This window comes from Rattus rattus, chromosome 1 (genome assembly GCF_011064425.1).
Source record: "Rattus rattus isolate New Zealand chromosome 1, Rrattus_CSIRO_v1, whole genome shotgun sequence".
In the NCBI taxonomy this organism is placed as follows: Eukaryota; Metazoa; Chordata; class Mammalia; order Rodentia; family Muridae; genus Rattus; species Rattus rattus.
In genome coordinates, this window is record NC_046154.1 from 24,082,966 (window position 1) to 24,105,874 (window position 22,909).

Sequence of the window (22,909 nt, forward strand, 5' to 3'; positions counted from 1 at the left end):
GGACACAGCCATCGGAGACAAGCCCCTGGGTTTCCCATGTACTGCTTTGTTAGCAGTCAGCCTGTTGGCAATGTTTCAGTGCTGATTAGGGTTTCAAGAACTCCATTGCAGTGCAGTACGCTCTTAGAGCATGGATCTACTGTGAGTCTTTCTATGTTGCTATGATAAGGTCTTATATTAAGGTATAATTGAGGTAGAATGTAGCTCTAGGTGTTTAATTGACTATTAAACTAAATGTTCTTGTTATACAGGCTAGCAACACAACTGGATTAAGCACCAATTCTTTGAAAAGTGCTTATCTTGAGAAATCTTGAGCTTCAACAATGTGCATAGACAGTTATGGAATTATATTTGAAATCACCTAAATTAAAATTTATTGACCTTACACCTGAAAAAAGTGCTTAATTGAATTTCATCAGCTGGATCACACTAAAATGAAAAATGCCTCTCGTTACAGGTTCCAATGTGATTCAAAAAGGCAGTTCTCTGGGAACTGAATGGCAGACACCAGTTATCTCAGAGGCCTTTCGGAGCCGCTTCAGCCGCTGCTCAAGCATAGCTGACAGTGGGGACACAGCCATTGGAACGTCATGCTCAGACATTGCAGAGGGTAAGGTTGATTCCGCTCTGATTGTCAGCGTACACTGCCTTTTTCTGTTTGAATTCCACTAGTATTGTCATTTACAGAATGATCATAAGGACAGGCTCTCCAGTCATGGGTCTAAATAACCATTAATAATCTCAAGGGTGCTTCTTTCTTTTCTTATTTCTAAGATTTATGTATTTTTTATGTACAGAGTGTTGTGCCTTCATCTTATGCCTACACACCAGAAGAGGGCATTGGATCCCATTACAGACCCATGGTTGTGAGCCACCATGTGGTTGGTGGATTTGAACTCAGACCTCTGGAAGAGCAGTCAGTGCTCTTAACCACTGAGCCATCTCTCCAGCCCATAAATCTTTTTTTAAGTGTGTATTGTTTTTGGTTTGGGGACAGTGTCTTATGTAGACCAGGCTGTCTTTGAACTTGCTGTGTGCTCAGGAGTAAGCTGACTTCCTGCTTCCATCTCCCAAGTACCTGTTACATACAGGCGTGTGCCACCATCCCATCTCGTAATAAAAAAATAAAATGAAGCAGGAATGGTAGGAGGTAAAAATAGCTTTTATTCTCCTATTGGTAATTGTCTCGGAAGCTTACTGCTTCCATCTGCTAACCTTGGCATTGTCCTGGAAGCTTCTAGCCTCCTGTAATCTTATCTGGGCCTAGATTGTTTTCAGCCTCTGAATAAATAAGTTCACCCTTTCTTTTTCTTTCTGAGCTCTGACTGGTTCAACTCAGCTGTTTGGGCTCAAACTTCTCTCTACACTGATTCAATCTGGCTTCTCTCTCTCTGCTTCTCTTGAACTGCTCTGTTTGGCCTCAAACTAACTTTGGCACTCTGTTTTGATCTTCTACTCCTTCTCGTTCTCTGGCCCATTCTTCACCTGTGTCTAGTCTGTTCTCTCTTGAACCTGCCTCTGTAAACCTCTCCTGGTGGGAGGAGAGCACCGTAAGTTGTCCTCTGACCTCCTACAGATGCACTGTGTGTGTGTGAGCGCATGCACACACATAATCAATTTTTTTTATAGTGTAATTTAAAAAAAAATTTTAAGTTTGAGGTTAACCTAGGTCACTTTGTAGACCATGTTCCAATAAAACAAAGAGGGCTCAGTACTTGCCTACCATGCATGATCACCTGAGTTGTGGCTCCACCATTTATCAGTCCTCCCGCCCTCAGGTGTCGGCGCCTGCACCACCAGTGTGTGAATATCAGGTGTAGGTCTGCAGGATTGAAAGAAAACACGTGGGGTTGGGGATTTAGCTCAGTGGTAGTGCGCTTGCCTAGGAAGCGCAAGGCCCTGGGTTCGGTCCCCAGCTCCGGAAAAAAAAAGAACCAAAAAAAAAAAAAGAAAGAAAACAAGTACACGGGTCACCCATTTTCAGCGAGTGCCCCCAAGGCTTTACTGAGATCTCCTTATATACCCGAGGCAAAAGCTGTGGAAAACAACAAGGCAGGTGAACATCCCCAACCAGGACAACAGGAAAAGTCTGTGTGGTGAAAAGTCCGGGGTCCAATCAGGGGCATAAACAACTTCTTAACAACAACAAGCTGGAAGGCCCGGTGGGGAGGAAGGGTGCCATGGAAAATGCCAGCCCCAAATCAGGGGCTAAGAGCAGCTGCCAAGGGTGTAAACAATTTCTTGCTATAGCAGGCTAAAAGGCTCAGCAAGGGGGGAAGGAAACACCAAGGTAGGGCCCAACACCCAGGCCTACATGACACTGTCTCAAAAAATTTAAATGGGAACAAGAATGTTAAATCTGTTTCATTTCTTTTGGGGCTAAGGGAAAGTGCTGGCCCTGAGTTTAACTTCCAGCACCACACAAGCACACAGGTTTTTTGTTTGTTCGTTTTGTTGTTGTTGTTTTGCTTGCTAAAGTCTTGGTCTCTCTTCTCCTCTCTCCTCTCCCCTCCTTTTCATTTTTGCTTTCCTTTCCCCTCCCCACCCCACCCCTCCACAAGGTGCTTCGTCTGTCCCAGGCTGTTCTAGGACTTATGTGTAGCCAAGGATGGCCTTGACCTTCTTACCTTCCCACTCTCTGTGAGTGTATGCTATACTGCCCAGTTACGCAGTGTGAGAGGTTCACCTAGGACTTCATGAATGCCAGCAGGCAGATGCACTCTACCACCTGAACCTTGAGCCCATTGACTGAGCCACACCGCCAGCCCAACAGGCCTCAAGGATTCTATGGCACTGGGATGAAAGGCTTTTGCTATCTTGCTCAGCTTTTGCATGGGGCTGGTATTAAACTGGGCTGGCCATTCTTTCCACAGCAAGTACTTTATCAACTACACAGTCTCCCCAACCCCCCACCCCACACCTACTTTTCTGCAATATTTATTTTTATACTGTGACTCTGTGTGTGTTGCTGGAGATCAAATCAAGGGCTTTTGTACATATTAGGCAAGTGCTCTATCACTGGACTATACTAACCCAGTCCTATGCTGTAAGATTTTACCTTTTTTAGGTTTTAGAGACAGTGTCTCATGTAGTAACTCAGAGACCTTGAAGTCTCTGTGTAGTCAAAGATTGGAAGGCAACTAATGGAACCACAGGCTCTCTCCACTCCATCCTGTCTGCTTGATTTTTCTCTTATTTATTTTTTATTTTATGAGCATTGATTGGTATTTTGCCGACATATATGTCTATATGAGGGTATCAGATCCCCTGGAACTGGAGTTACAGATAATTGTGAGCTGCCATGTGGGTACTGGGAATTGAACCCCAGTCCTCTGGAAGAGCAGCCCAATCTCTCCAGTCCCTCAGCTTGATTTTTTAAATTAGGCTTTTTAGATTTCAGAATTATGTGTTAAAGATGCCCAGCCAGTCAAATCTGTGCAAATATCCCCCATTTATCTCCTGTCCCCTTCTGACATTTATAGCACTTTTGGTCCCAATTGCTTCAGAATAGAATTATTCAACCCAAAGTTGCTGGACTGAGTCAAACTGGCACTTACAACCTGTGTGGAATGTAGTTAGAGCGGATCTATTCTTAGGAATAACTGACTCTCTCCATACCATGAGCAGAGGATTGTTAGGAAGAATGAACTGGCTTTTGAGTGATAGGATATGAGGAAGAGATTTAGGATTATAGACTTGAAATATCAAAAGCTCCATGATTTGGGGAACTGTGGCTGTCTTTTCACAAAAATCCCAAAAACTAAATCTGGAATACCTTTGAAAACCGTAGAATATAGTGCAAGTTTGAAAGTAAGTACTGCTTTTCTCTTTCAAAATATTCTAACAGACAATTCGGACTTCAGGTGTGACTTGATGTTTTAAAGCCTGGGTCTGAGTTCATTGTTTTAGCAGTGCTTGTAGTCTCAGTGTCCTCTTTGATCACTAAGCGGTGGGAGCAGGACAGGGACCTCTTCTGAGAGCTGTGGGATGGTGCTCTCGTCCCAGATCTGATCCTGAGGACATCAGATAGATGGCCAACTGGGCTTAGACTGACTGCAGTCTCCTTCGACCTTTAACTAGTCGTATTTGAGTCCTGAACTGTAAAGGCTGTTTCAGAACTTTCCTTTTTGATCCTAAGAGGCTAGTGCGTGTTATCTTACAGAAGTTACTCTGGTTTGGGGGGATTCTGTGTGCTTGCTTGTTTGTAACAGAGTTTGACTGTGTAGCCCAGCCTGCCTGGAATTTCATCTGTAGCTCAATCTGGTCTTGAATTTGTAATCCTCCCTCCTTAGCATCTCAGGTGTTAGTAGAGTTATCGGTTTGTACAACCACTCTAGCTTAGTTTGGTGGTGGTGGTATTGGTTTGGTTCTGTTTTGTTTTAGAATAATCTTTTATATACCACCATGATAACCTAAATATAGGAAGTTGTATACTTTACATAAGTTACATGGTATAATTTGGATTGGATGTACTTGTTATTTGTTTTGGTTTTAAAGATGTTTTGTTTTGTTTTGTTTTGAGACAGGGTCTCAGTGTATAGCTCAGGCTAGCTTTCAGCAAGCTACGTACCCCAGGTGGGCCTCAAATAAATATAAGTTCAATCTGACAAAAGTTTAAAATCATACTCTAGTACAAACAAGAAGGCAAGTAGACGACAAAATACAAAACAGAAGATTTCTGTATTTACCCACGTGAGCGTGCTCAGTGTGCTAGGGTGAAACCTGAGAGTTACTAAGAATAACCTTGGATGTGCAGGCAGTCGGCTCTGGGGTGTGGGAGAGAGAACACTCCTGACTCAGATGCTGTGCTCCTGCCTGGATCCTGGGCAGTCCGTCTGTCTGTCTAGCTTCAAGGTAGTTTGGACTCACTCCTCACTTTCACTGAGAAGCTTTCGGAGCTCAGAGGGTCTGGTCTGGCCCTCCCTGGAAGGAAAATTGTTTTTATTAATTTAGATTATAATTTAAATTTGTCCAGCTTCCAGAAGAGTAGGACCTATTTCATTTCCCTTAAAGTAAGTGATTTCTTTTTAAGTTTAGTTTTCAGCTTTCTCAAGTTGTCGTATGATTTTTTTTTCTTCCTTTTTTTAGGAGGCAAGGGTTTTATTCTGTAGCCATGACTGGCCCGGAAATGTCAGTGTAGCCCATACTGGTCTCAAACTCAGGATAATTCTTCTACTTCAGCCTCCAAGTGCTAGGATCATAGTTGTAAGCCACTGCTTGCAACTCCTCTCTGCTCCTTCCGGTCACTCTCTGCTTGGTCTGAAAACAAAGAATATCTGGCATTGCAACCAAACAAGAAAACTGCTGCTTTAATATTGACTCATGGAAGACTCTTCTCTCCACAGATTTTTGCAGCTCAAGTGGCAGCCCTTCCTTCCAGCCAATCAAAAGCCACATAACCATTCCAACAGCCCATGTGATGCCTTCCACTTTGGGGGCCTCTCCTGCCAAACCAAGCCCTACACCTTCCGGGCCTCCTTCTGCTAAACTCCCTTTGTCAGGATTGACTGAAGGTGTGGGGATGACCAGAAACGGAGACTTCGGTGCGGTGAAGCGTTCTCCGGGCCTCTCAAGAGATTTTATGTACCTCCCTAGTGCTGCTGGAGAAAATGGGATTCAACAGTCCTGGTTTCCAGCAGTGGGCCATGAAAGAGAGGGGGAGATGAGGAAGTTTGATGTTTCCAGTATGGAGTCTACCCTTAACCAGCCAGCCATGCTAGAGACATTATATTCAGATCCACATTACCGAGCCCATTTCCCCACCCCGAGACCGGATACCAATAAGGATGCATACAAAGTGTTGCCGGAGTCCAAGAAGGCACCAGGCAGTGGTGCAGTATTTGAGCGGAATGGACCACATGCTAGCAACAGTGGGGTGCTCCCTTTGGGACTCCAGCCTGCTCCTGGGCTTTCCAAGTCACTATCCTCTCAGGTTTGGCAACCAAGTCCCGACCCTTGGCATCCTGGAGAACAATCCTGTGAACTCAGTACTTGTCGACAGCAGTTGGAATTGATTCGGTTACAGATGGAACAAATGCAGGTAGAGAACTGTTTCTTGAATTTTACATGTTGTGTCCCTCCTTGAACTTCATAATTTTGTCTCATACATTTTAGGGTGTTTGGTTGTTTGGTCTTTTTGTTTGGGTTGTTTGTGACAGTGTTTCTCTGTATAGCCCTGGCTGTATTATTACATTATATGTGAGTGTGGGTTTGTACATGTGAGTGCAGTGACCAAGAAGGCCAGAAGAGGGTGTGGATCCCCTGGAGTTGGCGTTAAAGGCAGTTGTGAGCCACCTGACATGGGTACGAGGAACTGAACTCAGGTCCTCTGCATGCGCTTAATTGCAGAGTCATCTCTCTCTCTCTAGCCTACTTTGGCCTTAAGGTTTTTTTTGTTTTGTTTTGTTTTTTTAAAGATTTATTTTTTTATTTTTTTATTTATTTATTATATATAAGTATACTGTAGCTGTCTTCAGATGCACCAGAAGAGGGCATCAGATCTCATTACAGATGGTTGTGAGCCACCATGTGGTTGCTGGGAATTGAACTCAGGACCTCTGGAAGAGCAGTACCGCTGAACTATCTCTCCAGCCTGACCTTAACAAGTTTTAACTGTTAAAAAATGCAATTGTGAATGAGGATGATGTTTGTAGATAGGAAATGAAATGTAGTTATTGGCCACTGAACCTGTTGGTGGTTTGATAAAAGACCAGATATGTTCTCCAAAGTAGAGAATTAGAGGGAAAGCCTAAAGACTTAGGACACCAGCACCAATCATATACTCAGATGCTGCTTGCTTTCACATACAGAACGGTATTAGTTCTCAGCACTTGAGAACTAAATAGTAGAAATTTATAGGCTTGTAGAATAAATCTGCTCAGGGTCAGCAAAAAGGTTAAACAGCAGAACTAAGGATTAAAGATCATCTTTTTTTTTTTTTTTTTTTGTGAGAGAGTGTCTGTGTCTCTCTCTCTCTCTCTCTCTCTCTCTCTCTCTCTCTCTCTCTCTCTCTCTCTCTCTCTCTCGTCCTGGTTGTCCTGGAGCTTGCTGTCCCAGGCTGGTCTTGAACTGAAGAAAAGCCACCTGCCTCTGCTTCCCCAGTACTGGGATTAAAGGTCACCACATCCAGCCCTCAAGGTTATCTTTAAGGCCAGTGAGGTTGGTCAGCAGGTTAAGCACTGCTGTAAAATCCTGGGACATGAGTTCTAGCTCCAGAACCCATGTAAAGGTAAAAGGAGAGACCCAACTCCACAGTTGTCTCCTGACATCCATCTATGTTCTCCGTCCCTTCCTACCTGCACATCAGTATTTGAAGCTGGATGTGGTGGTATAGACCCTTCCTTGAAAACAGCAAGAGCAGGGATAGGCAGTGGCTTTGAACTCTTGGTTGGACTATTTTTTTTAAATGCTTTTTTTTTTTTCTTTTTTTTTTCTGGAGCTGGGGACCGAACCCAGGGCCTTGCACTTGCTAGGCAAGCACTCTACCACTGAGCTAAATCCCCAACCCCTGGACTATTTTTTTTAAGAGTGAGTACACTGTCACTGTCTTCAGATACACTAGAAGAGGGCATTGATCTGGAAGAGCAGTCAGTGTTCTTAACAGCTGAGCCATCTCTCCAGCACTCTTGGTTGGCTTTTGTTAAGCTGTCCCTGGTGCCCCCTACCCCACCACCTGTGCTACTGAAGAATGAGATGGAAGGGTGTATTCTCCTTCCCTGATCTGTGAGCTCCTGATTTAATAACTAACCTTAGAAACTAGACACTTTCTGAGCAGAGAGTTTAGTTGGCACATATCTGCCTGGCAAGTTCTTTCCAGTCTTGCATCAGAGCTAAAATTATTTTTAAAACATTGGCTTTATCAGGCTGAGCCAGACTAGACCTTGACTTCCAATCCTAACTGACTACTCCTCGGGTGTTTGCAGGTACCTGAGGTCAGCCTAAACCTCTCTCGCCTGTTTATTTGTCTTCTAGCTTCAGAATGGAGCAATCTGTCACCATCCTGCTGCTTTCACTCCATCACTGCCCACCTTAGAGCCAGCACAGTGGATCAGCATCTTGAACAGTAATGAACATCTCCTGAAGGAGAAGGAGCTTCTCATTGACAAGTAAGACAGACGGACGGCAGGGGCACTAAAAGACCAGGCTCTGTTTAAGTAGGGCCCAGGCCAGGATGTGTGTGACACTCACTTAATCCCCTGGTTTAAGCCTTGCCTTTCCTCAAGGTAGAGCCAGCTTGGTCTGCATCTTACTAATGTGATAGGCCAGTCTCTGCAGGGGCTCTATGGAAGGAAGGCTTGGGGGGATTCAGAGTGGTTCATTGCAGCTAAACTTTTTCTCATTTGTCCTGCCTTTTCAGCAAAATAATAATGTCCAGCATACTTCGGTGGTACAGTGGTATGGTATACATAGCTGCCTTCCAAAATGTGATGTCTAGAGTCAAGGTCTGAGGGTTGTTACCCTTCTATCTAAGGAAAGGGCTCATACTGTAAAGCATTCAGTGTTAGTGTCCGATTTCAGATCTGACTTGCTTGGCTTTTGCAGGCAGAGGAAACATATCTCTCAGCTGGAGCAGAAAGTGCGAGAGAGTGAACTGCAAGTCCACAGTGCACTTTTGGGCCGCCCTGCCCCCTTTGGGGATGTCTGCTTGTTGAGGCTACAGGTGAGCATGGCCCCCAGAACAGCAACTCTTCTTACTATAATTTAGTATTTCCCTGGGCTTAGATATCCGGGAAATACAAAAGGAGTCAAATGACAAAGGTGCCCTGCCTTAAACTTTGCTGAACTATTGAGAGGTTAGAAAAGGCTTCAGGGGAAAGTCCAGGTGTCTCAGTATCAGAAGATACTGGGAAAGCAGAGTCGAGCGATAGTTTTAGAAGTCCTGTGTTTTCTCTGTTTGTTTGTTTGTTTGTGTGTATGGGTGGGGTTTAAAAAAGCTTTTATGTGTATGAATGTGTTGTCTGCATGTGTATATGTGCACAGTATTCATGCCTGCTGCTGAGGAAGTCAGAAGAGGATGTGCAATTGCTACAAGTAATCTAAACCAGTGTGCCTCTCCTTAGCTCCTATGTGTGTGTGGAAGCCAGAAGAGGGCATCAGAGATGGCTGCAGTTAGAAATGATTGTAAACTGTTAACGTGGATGCTACAGTCCTAGGTCCTCCGGAAGAGCATCTAGTACTCTTAATAGCTGAGCCATCTCTACAAGCTTATAGAACTCTTTTCTTTGTTTTTTCTTTTGGTTTTTCTGAGACAGGGTTTCTCTGTGTGGTCCTGACTGTCCTGGAATTCGCTCTGTAGACCAGGTCAGCCTCTAACTCAGAGATCTCTGCCTGCCTCTGCTTCCTGAGTGCTGGGATCAGAGGTATCGATACCACTGCCCTGCATTCTTAGAAGTCTTAATCTGCAAGGCTGGTCAAATAGAGTGGCAGAGGCAGAGGCAGTTTGGAGCTCTTCTCATTTGTACTCCTTTGTATCTAGGAACAGCTTAGAGAAAACCATTTTCTCACTGGGGTCACTGTCCATTAGGATTGAGAAGGAATCTGCTTTGTAAACCAAGATTGTACCTTTTGTGTTTTTGAGTGATGAATATTAGATTACGGTATTAAGCTTTGTTCAATCCAGTAGCATCAGAGTATCAGCTACTTTACTGATGAGAACAAGGATGAGGAAAGGGAGTCAGGCCTCCAGCCTGAGTCTTAGGATGTTTGTCTGTGGTCCTTCCTCAGTGCTAGGTCTCCTTGGGTATTGCTATGGGTTTTGTTTTAATTTAATTTATTTCTTTTTTTTTTTTTTTTTTTTTTTTTGGTTCTGTTTTTTTTCGGAGCTGGGGATCGAACCCAGGGCCTTGCGCTTCCTAGGCAAGCGCTCTACCACTGAGCTAAATCCCCAACCCCAATTTATTTCTTTTTTTATGTGATGGGTATTTTGCCTGCCTATATGACTGTACTGTGTGCCTGGTACCCACGGAGGTCAGAAGGGGGCTTCAGATCCCCTTGAACCAGAATTATAGGTGGTTGTTAGTTGCCCTTTGGGTGGTGGTATTGAACTAGGTTTGGTCTTCTGCAAGAGCAGCCAGTGTTCTTAACTAATGAGTCACTTCTCCAGCTCGTAGTATTGCTGTTAAAACAGTGGTTCTCATATTTGGGTGCACATCTGAGTCACTTGGAGGGCTTACCACAGCACAGATTACAAGGAACCGCCCCTAGCATTTTTTTTTTTTTTTTTTTTTTTTTTTTCGGAGCTGGGGACCGAACCCAGGGCAAGCGCTCTACCACTGAGCTAAATCCCCAACCCCCTGTCCTAGCATTTCTGATTCAATGGGCCAGTGAGTAAGATTTCAAAACTAAGCAAATTCCAGTAAGGAGGATATTCTCTTGGTCCTAGAGAAGAAGCACTGCCTATAGAAGTCACTGGAGAAGGATGACACTAACCTAGAGTGTGATGGGAAATGTGTAATAGGGGACCAGTTACATATTAAGAATGTTTTTGGCAGGAGTTGCAGCGGGAGAACACTTTCTTACGGGCACAGTTTGCACAGAAGACAGAAGCCTTGAGCAAAGAGAAGATGGAGCTTGAAAAGAAACTGTCTGCTTCAGAAGTTGAAATTCAGCTCATCAGGGAGTCTCTCAAAGTGACACTGCAGAAGCATTCGGAAGAGGGGAAGAAGCAGGAGGAAAGGGTGAGTTGAGGAACTGATGGCTCTAAACCTCTGGAGAGTCATTAGTCCTCCTTCTCTGCCACTTAGTCTGTTCCCCAACCAAGAGAAGCAATTAGGTGAGACGTCATCGGCCTCTCACACAGGGCCCATCTAGAGAAGGAACTTGACTTCTCTGCTCCAGTCAGGGAGAGTTGTACAATCCCTGACTAGCCCAGGTTCTGTTAGGCTGCCAGCTCCCTGGAGGGAAACCAGCCTGGGCACAGATATATCCGATGGCACGTAGCAAGAGGTTTAAGTGCCTGGGTTAAACTTAACTCCATTCAGTCTGGTATCTCTTCATCCTGCTGAAAAATAGAGAAAGATTTCATGCTTGCAGCTAGATTGTGAGTTGGTCAGTGCTCTTAGAACTCCTCAGGAGAAAATTCATCACCATCAGGGAAGGTCTTTAAAATTGTGGGTTTTGGTTGGTTCTCTAATTCATAACTTTCTCCAAAAATATTCTTGGGGGACTAATTGAACTCTGGGCTACTTGTATAAAACTCAGTTCCAACAGTGCTATTCTGTTTATTTTTTGAAACAAGGTCTCTCTGTGTAGCCCTGGCTGACCTGGAACTCTCTCTGTAGGCCAGCTTCAAACTCAGATCTGCCTGCCTCAGCCTCCTGATGACTGGCCACCACCACCCAGCCAGCGCTTGCTTGCCTATCTATCTGTCTGTCTGTCTTTCTTTCTTTCTTCCTTTCTCTCTCTTTCTTTCTTTCTAAGATTTGTTTATTATATATAAGTACACTGTAGCTGTCTTCAGACACACCAGAAGAGGGCATCAGATCTCATTACTGATGGTTGCTGGGATTTGAACTCAGGACCTCTGAGGAGCAGTCAGTGCTCTTAACCACTGAGCCATCTCTCCAGCCTAGCACCTCTTTCTTTAAAGTCCACTTGTTCATGTGGGGCAAGTACACAGAGAGTACTGTGGGAGTTGGTTCTCTCTCTTTTCACTGTGTGGGTCCTGGGAATTGAACTCAAGTCATCAGAGTTGGTCGCAAGTGCCTTTACCCACTGAGCCACTGGCCTTGATTTCATAGAAACCTGCTTCTACCACAGCAGGCTTTCTTTTGCCCTTTTAGTCCAAGATTCCAGCCCATGTGAGACACCACCCACATGTGGGGCCGGTCTTTCTTCCTCAAGTAACCTAATCTAGATAAATCCTTCACAAACAAGGCAGAAAGATTATCTTCTCAGTGGTTCTTGATCCTATTAAGTCAGCGCGTAAAAGACTTTCTGCGAAAACGTTCCTACAATGGAAGTAGAGAGCCAACTCCTTCACACATGTGCCACAGATACCCACACACCATACATAGACACAGTAACTATTTAAAAGGGGGAAATGTCAGGCATGGTGGCACATGACTTTAATCCTAGCACTCAGGAGGCTGAGGCAGGCATAGTTCTGTGAGTTTGTGGCCAGCCTAGTCTGTATAGCAAGTTCTAGGCCAACTAAGGCAACATAGTGAGAATCTGTCACTAAAAAAATAAAAATAAAGGGGCTTAAGGGATGGTTCAGTGGTTAAGAGCACTGTACTCGTCCAGAGGTCCTGAGTTCAATTCCCAACAACCATATGGTTGCTCACAACCATCTGTAATGTGATCTGATGCCCTCTTCTGGTGTGTCTAAAGACAGTGACAGTGTACTGACATACATAAAAATAAATAAAATATGTTAAAAATATATTTAAAAAATAAAATTTAAGGAAAAGAGAAAAGCTTGGCTTTTGGCTTCTCAATGCTGATAGCCAACATGGTTTAGTGTCTTGGGTTGTACAGAGAGTTTTACTCACACTGGTCTTCAGCCCTGTACTTCACCCTCTCCCTTGCCAAGGTTTGATGCTTTCATTTGACCATGCAGATGCATAGATGAAGTTTCTTGTTGGAAAAGGCCACATGAGGGTGATTAACTTGCATCGAGAATAACCATGGATTCCCTGGATTTTCAGGTCTATAATTGAAACCTGACTCCCGAGGTCCCATGCACAGAGGCTCTATGAGTTGTCAGTAACTTCTACAGCGATTGTAAATTTTCTGCCATGAGTAATTTATGGCTCGATGCATACTTTCATCTTTTGAAAACAAGTTAAAATATCACGTACAGGGCTGGAGGGAAGGCTGAGCCGTTAAGAGCACTGACTGCTCTAAGAGTACTTGACTGCTCTTCCAGAGGTCCTGAGTTCAATTCCCAGCAACCACATGGTGGCTCACAACCATCTGTAGTGGGATCTGATGCCCTCTTCTGGTGTGTCTGAAGACAGCTACAATGTACTCATATAAATAAAATAAATAAGTCTTTAAAAATAATATCACATATATTTTATTTTAAAGATTTAATTTTATTTATGTGTGCGGTATATGCCACATATGTGAAAGTTTCCTGCATTGGATCTTGTGGAACTGGAATTACAGGAGGGGATGAGCTGCCTGACATGGTGCTCTCTTAACTGATGAGCCAGCTCAGACAGCCCTGAATTTTTTATTTGGTTTTGGTCTTGGTTTTTGGTCTTACTGTTTTACATTTGCATCTGGGCATATGTGTGCATTCCCCCCCGTGTGTGTGTGTGTGTGTGTGTGTGTGTGTGTGTGTGTGTGTGTGTGTGTGTGTGTGTGTGTGTGTAAGGTATTGGATAACTCTGGAGCTAGAGTTATAGGTGATTGGGACCTGATTGATGTGGTAGGAACCAAACTGAGGTCCTTTAGAAAAACAGTATTCTGAAGCTGATTTTCCACCACCTGGTCCACCCCCCTTCCCCCCTCCTCCCTCTACTCCTCCTTTCTCTCTCTCTCTCTCTCTCTCTCTCTCTCTCTCTCTCTTCCAAGGTTAGTCTTGACTAAACTAGCCTTCACCGTGTAGTCCAGGCTGGCCTCAAACTCGAGATAGTCTTCTTAAGTGCTAAGAATTACACAAACTGGGAGTTCATGTGTAGATTACCATGCCCAGGCCAACTACTTTTGTCTCTTGTTTTAAGATAAGGTCTTCCTATGTAACCTTGCTGGCCTCAAACTCAGCAAGATTCACCAGCCTTGACTCCTGGGTGCAGTACCACCCGGCTTGTCTTTTTTTTTTTTTTAATAATAATGCTTTATGTTTTACTGTGATCACTTTATCTTTTTGGCTTTCACTCTAGAATCAGTTTATCATCACTTTTCAGTAACCATCCCAGGTGATTTTGGTACAAACTGAAATGTAAGAGATGAGTCATTTTTATTTTATTTTATTTTATTTATTTATTTTTTACATCAATCAGTATCACTTTATTTCAAGCCAAGGTTTTACATTAACACCAACAAACTAAATTGTTCATTCACATTGACAGTGTACATGGTTTCTATTTAGTTTTTGAAAGTTGCTGTTGCCACAGCATGAGACTAATCTGAAACCACCCGCGAGTGTAAATGTGTATCCTAAGGGTGTTGACAGTGGAAATCATTATGCAAGCTTACACAGCTCATGACCATAGTGCAAACTCATTAATGTTGAATAAGTAATTTATCTGTTTTGCAAAGGTAGTGAAAAATATTAACAATCATCAAATAAATGCTCAGAATTATCAAGGAACAGCTAAAAATGGCCAGGATCCAAATAGGTTATTTATATTATATTTCTCTATAAAGAAGTGACAACACTAAAAACACATTGAAAACCAGTGTTTAAACTTTGAATGTGGGCTTTTAAAAAAATATTTGTTAACTTGAGATTTTCAGTAATTTTTAACGAAATATCATTTGACTGACAATCCTGATATAATTTACAGCTGTACTATTCCTGAAAGGAACACTTACACATGGCCTGCTAAATATAATCTGCGTCTTTGCAAATCAATACAAAAGTTCTCCATCATTACTGCATCCTTTACACACTTTTTTTTCTTAAAAATTAGGGTTTTATTGCTAAGTGGATTTAGAATTCAAATTAAATTTGGAAACCTAACATAATAATGCTCTTTGAACTTCCCATTCTTTTAAAAAAATTTTAAACACTGGAAGTAAATGATTATCAAAATGTGGCTGTAACAAGGCATTTAAAGAGGAAAACTAATTAGGTGCCACTGGCATTTATTTCAAAAGTACATTTTATCTGACTTTTTTTCACTAGCAAGAGACTAATACACAAACATTTTTTCCATAAATATGACTACAGTAATCGTAACACAGAAAAAAGTTGATGAGCATTGCTTAGATATTTAAAACAAGGGTAATGCTTTCCCACTCACCGCAAGAAAAATGCTTTTGATTACATATTATAAACATGAGATCTGCTGGCCAGTGTTAAAAGGTCCAGCTCAAGAATTTCAGTTCAGCAGTATGTGAGAATGAATATATATTTACACTTATACGTGTATATATATATATTCATTTTATGTATAGTCAATTAATCTACGAGGCATTACCCCATGAAATTATTCATACTTAATTGCCAGTTTCAACAAACATGTTCACAGATAATCCATTTGTCTTAAATGAAGTGAAGCAATATCAAGCCTTCTGTTGTGGTCTCCATCATCTTCAGAGCTCATCCTCTGAAGTTTCGAGATCTTCCATATGTGCCTGAAGAGTTCTTGCAAGGTTAATAAATCGGACGCGCGTGCTTGGTTCGATTGTATTTCCCATCATATCAGAAAAGCTTTGTTCACACAAGTGCAGTAAGACAACTAGATAGAGACCAGAGCTGATAAACTCATACTCAGCTTGTTCATTTGCATGAGCTCTATGTAGTTCATGAATATCAAAATCCTCCAGGTTAAGTTGCAACTTCTCTTTACAGAGTTCACAGGTGGTTACAGCCTCTAACGAAGAACCAGGATTAATTTTGGCCTGTAACCACTTCTTCATACACTCTTGATGGACATACTGCAGACTCCCAGTGCATTTGCATGGCTCTATCAATAAATTAGATGATGACGCTGCTGCCATCTGGCAAATTCTACATAAGTCCCCTTCTTCTTCGAGATGAAGTCATTTTTAAAGGCTGTGCTTACTCTCCTCATACCCTTGGGGGAAGAGCAGGGTTATGTCTCTGCTCTGACCAAAAGGATCTGCTGTAATTTTCCTGGTTTTCATTCTCCTAGCTTCCTTATTTGTAAGCAAAAGAAAACATCTTCATTCCACAAGACTTACTGAATTCCTGCTGAGACCGCCATTGTGCTAAGCTTAGGAGTAGGGTATAACCCACAGAAATAGAATAAGGAATTGACCCTCTCACTGCTGTGCTACAGTTTGTTGTTAATGCATACCTGTGTTTTATCTACAAGTATGTCAGCCTGCCATGTTCATGTAGTGCTCTTGGGGCCCAGAAGAGGGTACCAAATCCCCTCAAACTGGACATACCCGGTTGTGAGCCACCATGATGGTGCTGGGTCCTCTACAAGAGCAGCTCTTAACTACTGAGTCATCTCTCCAGCCCAGATAACAGTTTGGGTTTTTTGTTTGTTTGATTTGTAAATCAAACTTTTATTTAAGGGATTTTGATTCCTTTGCTATCCATCCAGGTCAGTCACGTTCAAGATTTCTGAAAACAACCCTTTTTCACTGAAAGATGCTTAATCCACTTGTACTGTCAGCCCTTTATGCTTTTATCTCTCCTTCAATTAAAGACACGGTCATGACAACTTTATGGTTCCACTAGAGGATTTCTGGCAATGTCTTTAAACAATTTATTTTAGAAACGATTTTTTTTTTTTTCGGAGCTGGGGACCGAACCCAGGGCCTTGCGCTTCCTAGGTAAGCGCTCTACCACTGAGCTAAATCCCCAGCCCCAGAAACGATTTTAAAGTAGATCTGCTTCTCTCTCTCTTGCTGATCAAGGATAGAGACAGCAGTCACTGAGAAATGTCCATAGCCTCAGAGGAATAAATAAAACATATGTGATGTTTCTTTCACTAGGTTAAAGGTCGTGATAAACATATCAATAATTTGAAAAAGAAATGTCAGAAGGAATCAGAGCAGAACCGGGAGAAGCAGCAGCGGATTGAAACCTTGGAGCGCTATCTCGCTGACCTGCCCACCCTAGAAGACCATCAGAAACAGACGGAGCAGGTAGGGACAATCTCTGGCTAGACCGGGAGTCAACAAGCAGTGAGGCGAGGGGAGGGGGCAAAAAGGAATATCCCAAAGATATCTAGGTAGATTTACAACTGGGTGTGTTTTATTTTTTCATAGACAGTCTCTCTATGTAGTCCTGGTTATCCTAGAACTTGCTATGTAGAACAGACTGACCTCAAACTGAGATCACCTGCCTCAGCCTCCTGAGTGCTGGGACTAAAGTCCTGCGTCGCCATGCCCAACTTGTTTTGTTTCTGGGAAAAACAAGGTCTCATAGCAAAGCATTGGCTGGTCTAATTTGAACTCACAGAGGCCACCTGCCTCTTCCTGGGATTAAAGGCATGTGCTACCACAGCCAGCCTCAGAACTCCGATGCGGAAAGAGCTGCTCAGTCTTTCATGACCAAGCATGGGGTCCTGTCTCCTAGCTTAAGGACGCTGAATTGAAGAACACAGAACTGCAAGGGAGAGTGGCAGAGCTGGAGACTATGCTGGAGGACACACAGGCCGCCTGCAGGGAGAAGGAGGTTCAGCTGGAAAGTCTGAGACAAAGAGAAGCGCAATTCTCCTCTGCTAGACATAGGTAACGCCTGTGAACTTGGGGGAAGGAGGGAGTTTGGTTCTGGTGCAGTGTTAACTCTTGCGTGTCTAACAGCGTTGATTTCCAGTGGATGTGAAAACCCCTTCTGAGAGCTTTGTTTTCTTTGAATGGAAGTTACTTATGAGCAGGGAATTTGTCTTCGTAGAGCAGTGGGGTTTTATCATAGTATGATTGGGAAAGCCCATCCCAGTGCTGAAAACAATCCTTGAGAGCCTGGCGTGGCAGTACATGTCTTTAATCAAAGCAGTTGCACTCAGGAGGCAGAAGCAGGTAGATCTCTCTTGAGTTCAAGGCCATCCTGATCTACATAATTCAGCTAAGGCTACATAGTAAGGCTCTCTCAAAACAATGAAAATAGTTTGTTAAGTAGGAAATGAAATCATTTATGTTTTCAGAAGTGAATCTTGGTGCTAAGGCCTAGGGATTATCCACATTTTGACTCTGTAAGCTAAAGGCTACCAGGCCACTCATCTGTCTCTTACCAGCAAAGAATGGATTTGGGGATGTTTGTGTGTTTGTTTTTACATATTCATATATGTGAGTACATTGTACATGTCTTCAGATGCACCAGAAGAGAGCATCAGATCTCATTACAGATGGTTGTGAGCCACCATGTGGTTGCTGGGAATTGAACTCAGGACCTCTGGAAGAGCAGTCAGAGCTCTAACCACTGAGCCGTCTCTCTGGCCCTTTTTTGTTTGGTTTTTAGTGGGGGAGGGGTATTTGAGACATGGTCCCCTGTAACCTTGGCTGGCTTCGATCTCCTGCCTCTGCATCACAAGTGTTAGGATCAAAAATGTGAGTTGCTACTCCCATCTTCAGAATTGTGTTGACTGGTAGGATGGTCTCTGAGAACAAGAGAAGATGCTGTAGTGTACTCTGAGGGCATCTTGGGAGTCAGTAACACTTTCTGAAAAGGGTGGATGTATTTGAGCAGCTCTTGGAGTGTGTGTTCCCAGTGGGTAGCTGGGTGCTCTTTCTTTGTCAGGCACAGTGATGCTCGTGTTTATGTCTGCGGTGAGTTACGCTAGAAGTGGTTTTGAGGAGCCAGTTGGAGGATGTTGGTTGGAACCAGACTCGGGGGACTGTTGAAGTTTACTCTTTGTGGCTGTGATAGAAATATATTGACTAAGCAATATAGGGGAAAGGGTTTATCTCATCCTACACTTCAGCTTACAATCCATCACTGGGGAAGGCAGGGGCCCTAGAGGAAATCTACTCCTGGCTCAGACACAGGCTCATGCTTAGCTAACTTTTTAAAGGTCTTCTTTGTATTTATGTATGAGTATCTGTGCGATGGTGTATGCCAGTGAGTGCAGTGCCTGCATATGCGCCAGTGAGTGCAGTGCCTGCAGAGGCCAGGGACATCACATCCTCTTGGAGCTGGAGTGGCAGGTGGTTATAAACTGCCCAACGTAGGTGTCCAACACGCTCAGGTCCTCTGCAAGAGCACTGTGCTTTCATACTGGCTGACCCATGTCTCTAGCCAAGCCAGATTTCTTATGCAGCCCAAGACCACCTGACTAGAGCTGGTGCCTTCCCGTAGCCAATCTGATCTAGAAATTATTCAGTCAGGGCTTTGAGGGTCTATCAGAATGAGCCCCCAAAGATGACTCTAAGCTGACCATTAGGGCAGAGACAGAGCTGGCAGCTTTTTTTTTTGTTTTGTTTTGGTTTTTTTGCTTTTGTTTTGTGAGACAGGGTTTCTCTATGTAGCCCTGACTTTCTTGGAACTCACTTTGTAGACTCGGCTGGCCTCAAACTCACAGAGATTCACCTGCCTTTGACTCCCAAGTGATAGGGTTAAAGGCATGCGCTCCCACCATCCAGCTCAATTTTTATTTCAAAATATGAAATCAGAATACAAGAGCCTTTGGCAAACACAGAGTTGATATATTGTGCAGATAGATTCTGGCTCCGGGTAAAGAAAACTGAATCTGAACATCATCTGTCCGGGCACCCTGTATCACATGATCCCTAGCTGTGGGGAGGAGGGTATAATTGTTTTGCTCCAAAGACATAGAAAATGGTAGAGCCTAGAGTTAAAAGCCACGATGGGGGCTGGAGAGATGGCTCAGCGATTAAATGCAAACAACAACAACAAAAATACTAACTGCTCTTCCATAGGTCTTGAGTTCAATTCCCATCAACATCATGGTGGCTCACAACCATCTATAGGGGATCAGATGCCTGCCTGTGGCATGGGAATGTATATGCAGCAGAGCACTTATACAGTAAATAAAATTTAAAAACAAAAGCCACAATGGTTTTGACTTCATAGCTCTAGAAGAAGAAATTGTCTTTCAGCTTTCAAGATAAACAGTCTTTGGAGGAAGCCAGTGGTGAAAGCCTCAAAGTGGAAATGGAATCCCAGCAGAAGGAATGTGATTCCCTCCGAAAGGTGACTGGGGTTTCTGAGTCTGGCCTGGGTAGGTTGGGAGGGAAGAAGAGATTGTACAATGGGAAGGAAGCAGGAGTTCCTGGTCTTAAGCCACCTAGGGTCTGCTCACCAGAGCTTTTCTCTCTTCTGAGAAGTCAGCCTTGTGTAGTAAATTTACATTTAGATATTCAGTCTTACCTAAGGCAGATTGCTTATCAAGAATGTACACAAAAGTTAGTGGCAACATGCCCATCAAATGAACCGGATCTGGTGCACTGAAGTCCAGGTACACTGTGGCCATCCTGGTTCAGGTCCTAAAGAGAAACTGCTAATGTTCATCAAAACAGAACTGGGGGGATGGCTCAGTTTCTCAACATCAGAAATGGTTCAGAGACTATGCGAGCTCCTAAGCTGACACTGTTTAGAGTCTCTCCTGGAATAGTCACTGTGCTAAAGCTCTACCCATTATAGGTAGCTGGATAGGGAGACCCACTAGGCTGAACTTGTGCTTTTGAAGACTGTGTACTGGGAGTTCCTTCCTCTGACCTGCAGTCCTTAGGTGAAGGTTCCCCAGCCCAGGACTGCTCGTGAGGACTTTTGCATTCCTCCGTCAACCTCGATTATGGCCGGAGCACAGTCCAATGAAGATCAGGAGTCTGAGTTACAGTCCTCTCACCCTGGTCTCATCCTGGGCTACAGATGGTCTTGGATCATCACATCAGCCTGTACTCGTAGCCTCTCTTGATAACTTTGCCTTTCAGATCGTGGAGAGGCAACAGCTGAAGTTGGAGCAGCTGCACTCGCAGGTCCAGGTGAGCAGGAGCCTTGGCCCTGGAGGGTAGGGCTGAGCTGACGGAAGCTTAGGATTCTGCTTAGCTCCCCATTCCCTTCTCTGACATATTATTTGCTTCTTGTTTGCCCTACAAGAAGGAAACAGTGCTTCTGAGCCTCCCATTCTGTTGAGATGACAGATACGATAACGGTTCTTTGAGATCGGGCTCATATCACATTGGGGGTGGGGGTGATTTCAGGAGAGCCATTGGGAGGAGGGGGTCAAGGACAAGTTTCTGACAATCCTGCGTATGAGAGATGAAGCATTTGCCAGGGAGAGAGAAGCTGACTAGGATGGTACAGGAGTCCTACAGGGGGAACATCAAGGTGTGAAACCACATAGGTTAAACAGGAAACTGCAGACAGTGTGATACCGTGGAACTTCAGTGTGTACTGCTTACCAGTGAGGAGGAGACATTTTGACAAATGTGCAGTTAGATGATTTCATCTTTGTGAACATCACAGAGTGGACTACTAAGACACTTCATCACTAGACGGTATCTGACAGGACCTCACTGCCTTCTGCAGTCCACCATTGGTCAGAGCGTCCTTACGCAGTGCGTGCCTAGGCTGGGTGAGCGGAGCATCAGAGGCCATGGGAAGGCCTTCTCCACCCTGCAGTGTTAGCGTCCATTTGTATTTTTCTATTGTATTTTGCCTGCATGTATGTATGTGTTTGTGGGTGTGTGTATTCCACATATGTGCCTGGTGCCCACAGTTCCGAAGGGTGTCAGTTCCCCTGGAACTGTAGTTACAGGTGGCTGTGAACCGCCCTGTGTGCTGGCAGTGTGCTGGTGTGCAGTGTCCCCAGGAGAGCAGCAAAGGTGGATGGATGATGGAGTCAGCATTTGAGGCGACAGCTGCTTTATCTCTGACATTGTTTAGCTCTTTGCTGTTCTGGGACTGAAAGCTACTAACTCTTGGTAATTCTTCTGTCCTTAACTCTTTGCTCTTGTGTCTCCAAAAGCTGCTTAATTTTGGTAATTCTTTGCTGTTCTAAGGCCAAAAGCCTTTGGCTTCTGGTAATTTGACTCCAACTTATAGCAGCAGGGGAAATTAGAAAAAAGACTCTGCCTCAAGGGCTGCTCCCTCCCTGGCTAGGGGAGAGGTTTGGAGTTCGTTAACTCTCTGTGAGCCAGAGAGGAGAGGAAGAAAGGGAGGATCCAAGCATACACAGAGACACACACACTTAGACTAGGCCTGACCACCTGTCTCAGCAGTTCCACAGGTGTTACACATATTACATTACACCTCCACACATACATTATACCTCCACATGTATGTATGTACAGACACACACACACACACACACACACACACACACACACATTTGGTGAATGGGGCTCAGCCCCAAATGCCACACTTCATTTCTTCTCTCTGACCTTCTTATACCTTCTGAGACAAAAATTCTTTATAAAATTACCTCATAGATGAAACGTTACAGAAGGATGTCAGAGGGAGTTACAGAAGGAAGTTCAGAGCAGTGTTTCACTCCTTACGCTCATAATAAGTTCAAAGCAACAGTTGCTCGTGGCCTTGCTTTATCATGGTGCACACCTGGGACTTCATCCTTGGACCTGACTTAGAATGAGTGTTTTTTGTTGATCAAAATTGTTTCAAGCCTGCTTTCTTATCCCATGCAATTAACCCATGACTCAAAGGTTTACCGAGCTTTATTTGTAGCTTTATTTTATAGGGGACTTGAGATTATTTGTATCAATTTAAGAGTTCTATAAAAATTACCAGAAATTGTGAGGTCATCAATTTGTCTGTACAGCCTTACTACATGAGAGTAGATCCTCATGTCGATCTGCAGAAAATATGCCCAATAGGGTGGGCAGGTACCCAGAAGTCAGTAGGCTGTGTACTTAGGTGACAGTGACAGGAAAGGCACAGAAGCAGCAAGAAGCGATCCCGGGGTGAAGTCTCTGGTGACCTTGCATCTCAGCGCTCATTCATCGCAGCCATAAAAACCAGCGAGCCATCTCCAGAAAACTCACCCTTTTCTAGATGGTTCTGACACTTGTGTGCTGGGAATCAATGGGTGATGGGAATCTTACTAGAACATTAATTGTAGTGTGGGATGGTGAGGTTTACAGTTCAGGCTCAGTGAGAAGATTGGCGACCTATAAAGGGGCTGCAGAAATTCTAGTGAGGTGTTGGGGAAATGTGGTGTAAGACATGGTGACAGAGAGGTGTAAGGAGACAGATGGAAGAAACACTAGAAGGAATCAGTGACTGACAGGAGTAGGGGCTTAAGGAACAGGAAAGAACCATGCAAAGCAAGGATAACTCCTACTTCCTATTTTGGACCACAGTAGGAGTGTTAATTGATCCTTTGAGAAATCTTCAGTG

General features: G+C 43.8%; 1 protein-coding gene across 2 annotated transcripts in view; it reads left to right on the plus strand.

Moving 5' to 3' along the window:
* Cep85 (centrosomal protein 85) overlaps window positions 1-22,909 on the plus strand; it is a 48,270-nt gene that overhangs the window by 20,425 nt on the left and 4,936 nt on the right. Inside the window, exons 3-11 of one of the 2 annotated variants that reach the window (XM_032896498.1) lie at window positions 458-610; window positions 5,346-6,040; window positions 7,972-8,105; window positions 8,542-8,659; window positions 10,491-10,676; window positions 16,585-16,737; window positions 17,171-17,325; window positions 19,651-19,744; window positions 20,485-20,535. In XM_032896498.1, the coding sequence (XP_032752389.1) occupies window positions 458-610; window positions 5,346-6,040; window positions 7,972-8,105; window positions 8,542-8,659; window positions 10,491-10,676; window positions 16,585-16,737; window positions 17,171-17,325; window positions 19,651-19,744; window positions 20,485-20,535 (1,739 nt within the window). Of the gene's footprint in view, window positions 1-395; window positions 611-5,345; window positions 6,041-7,971; window positions 8,106-8,541; window positions 8,660-10,490; window positions 10,677-16,584; window positions 16,738-17,170; window positions 17,326-19,650; window positions 19,745-20,484; window positions 20,536-22,909 lie in introns of those variants that run through there. The other variant, XM_032896497.1, reaches the window with a different exon arrangement.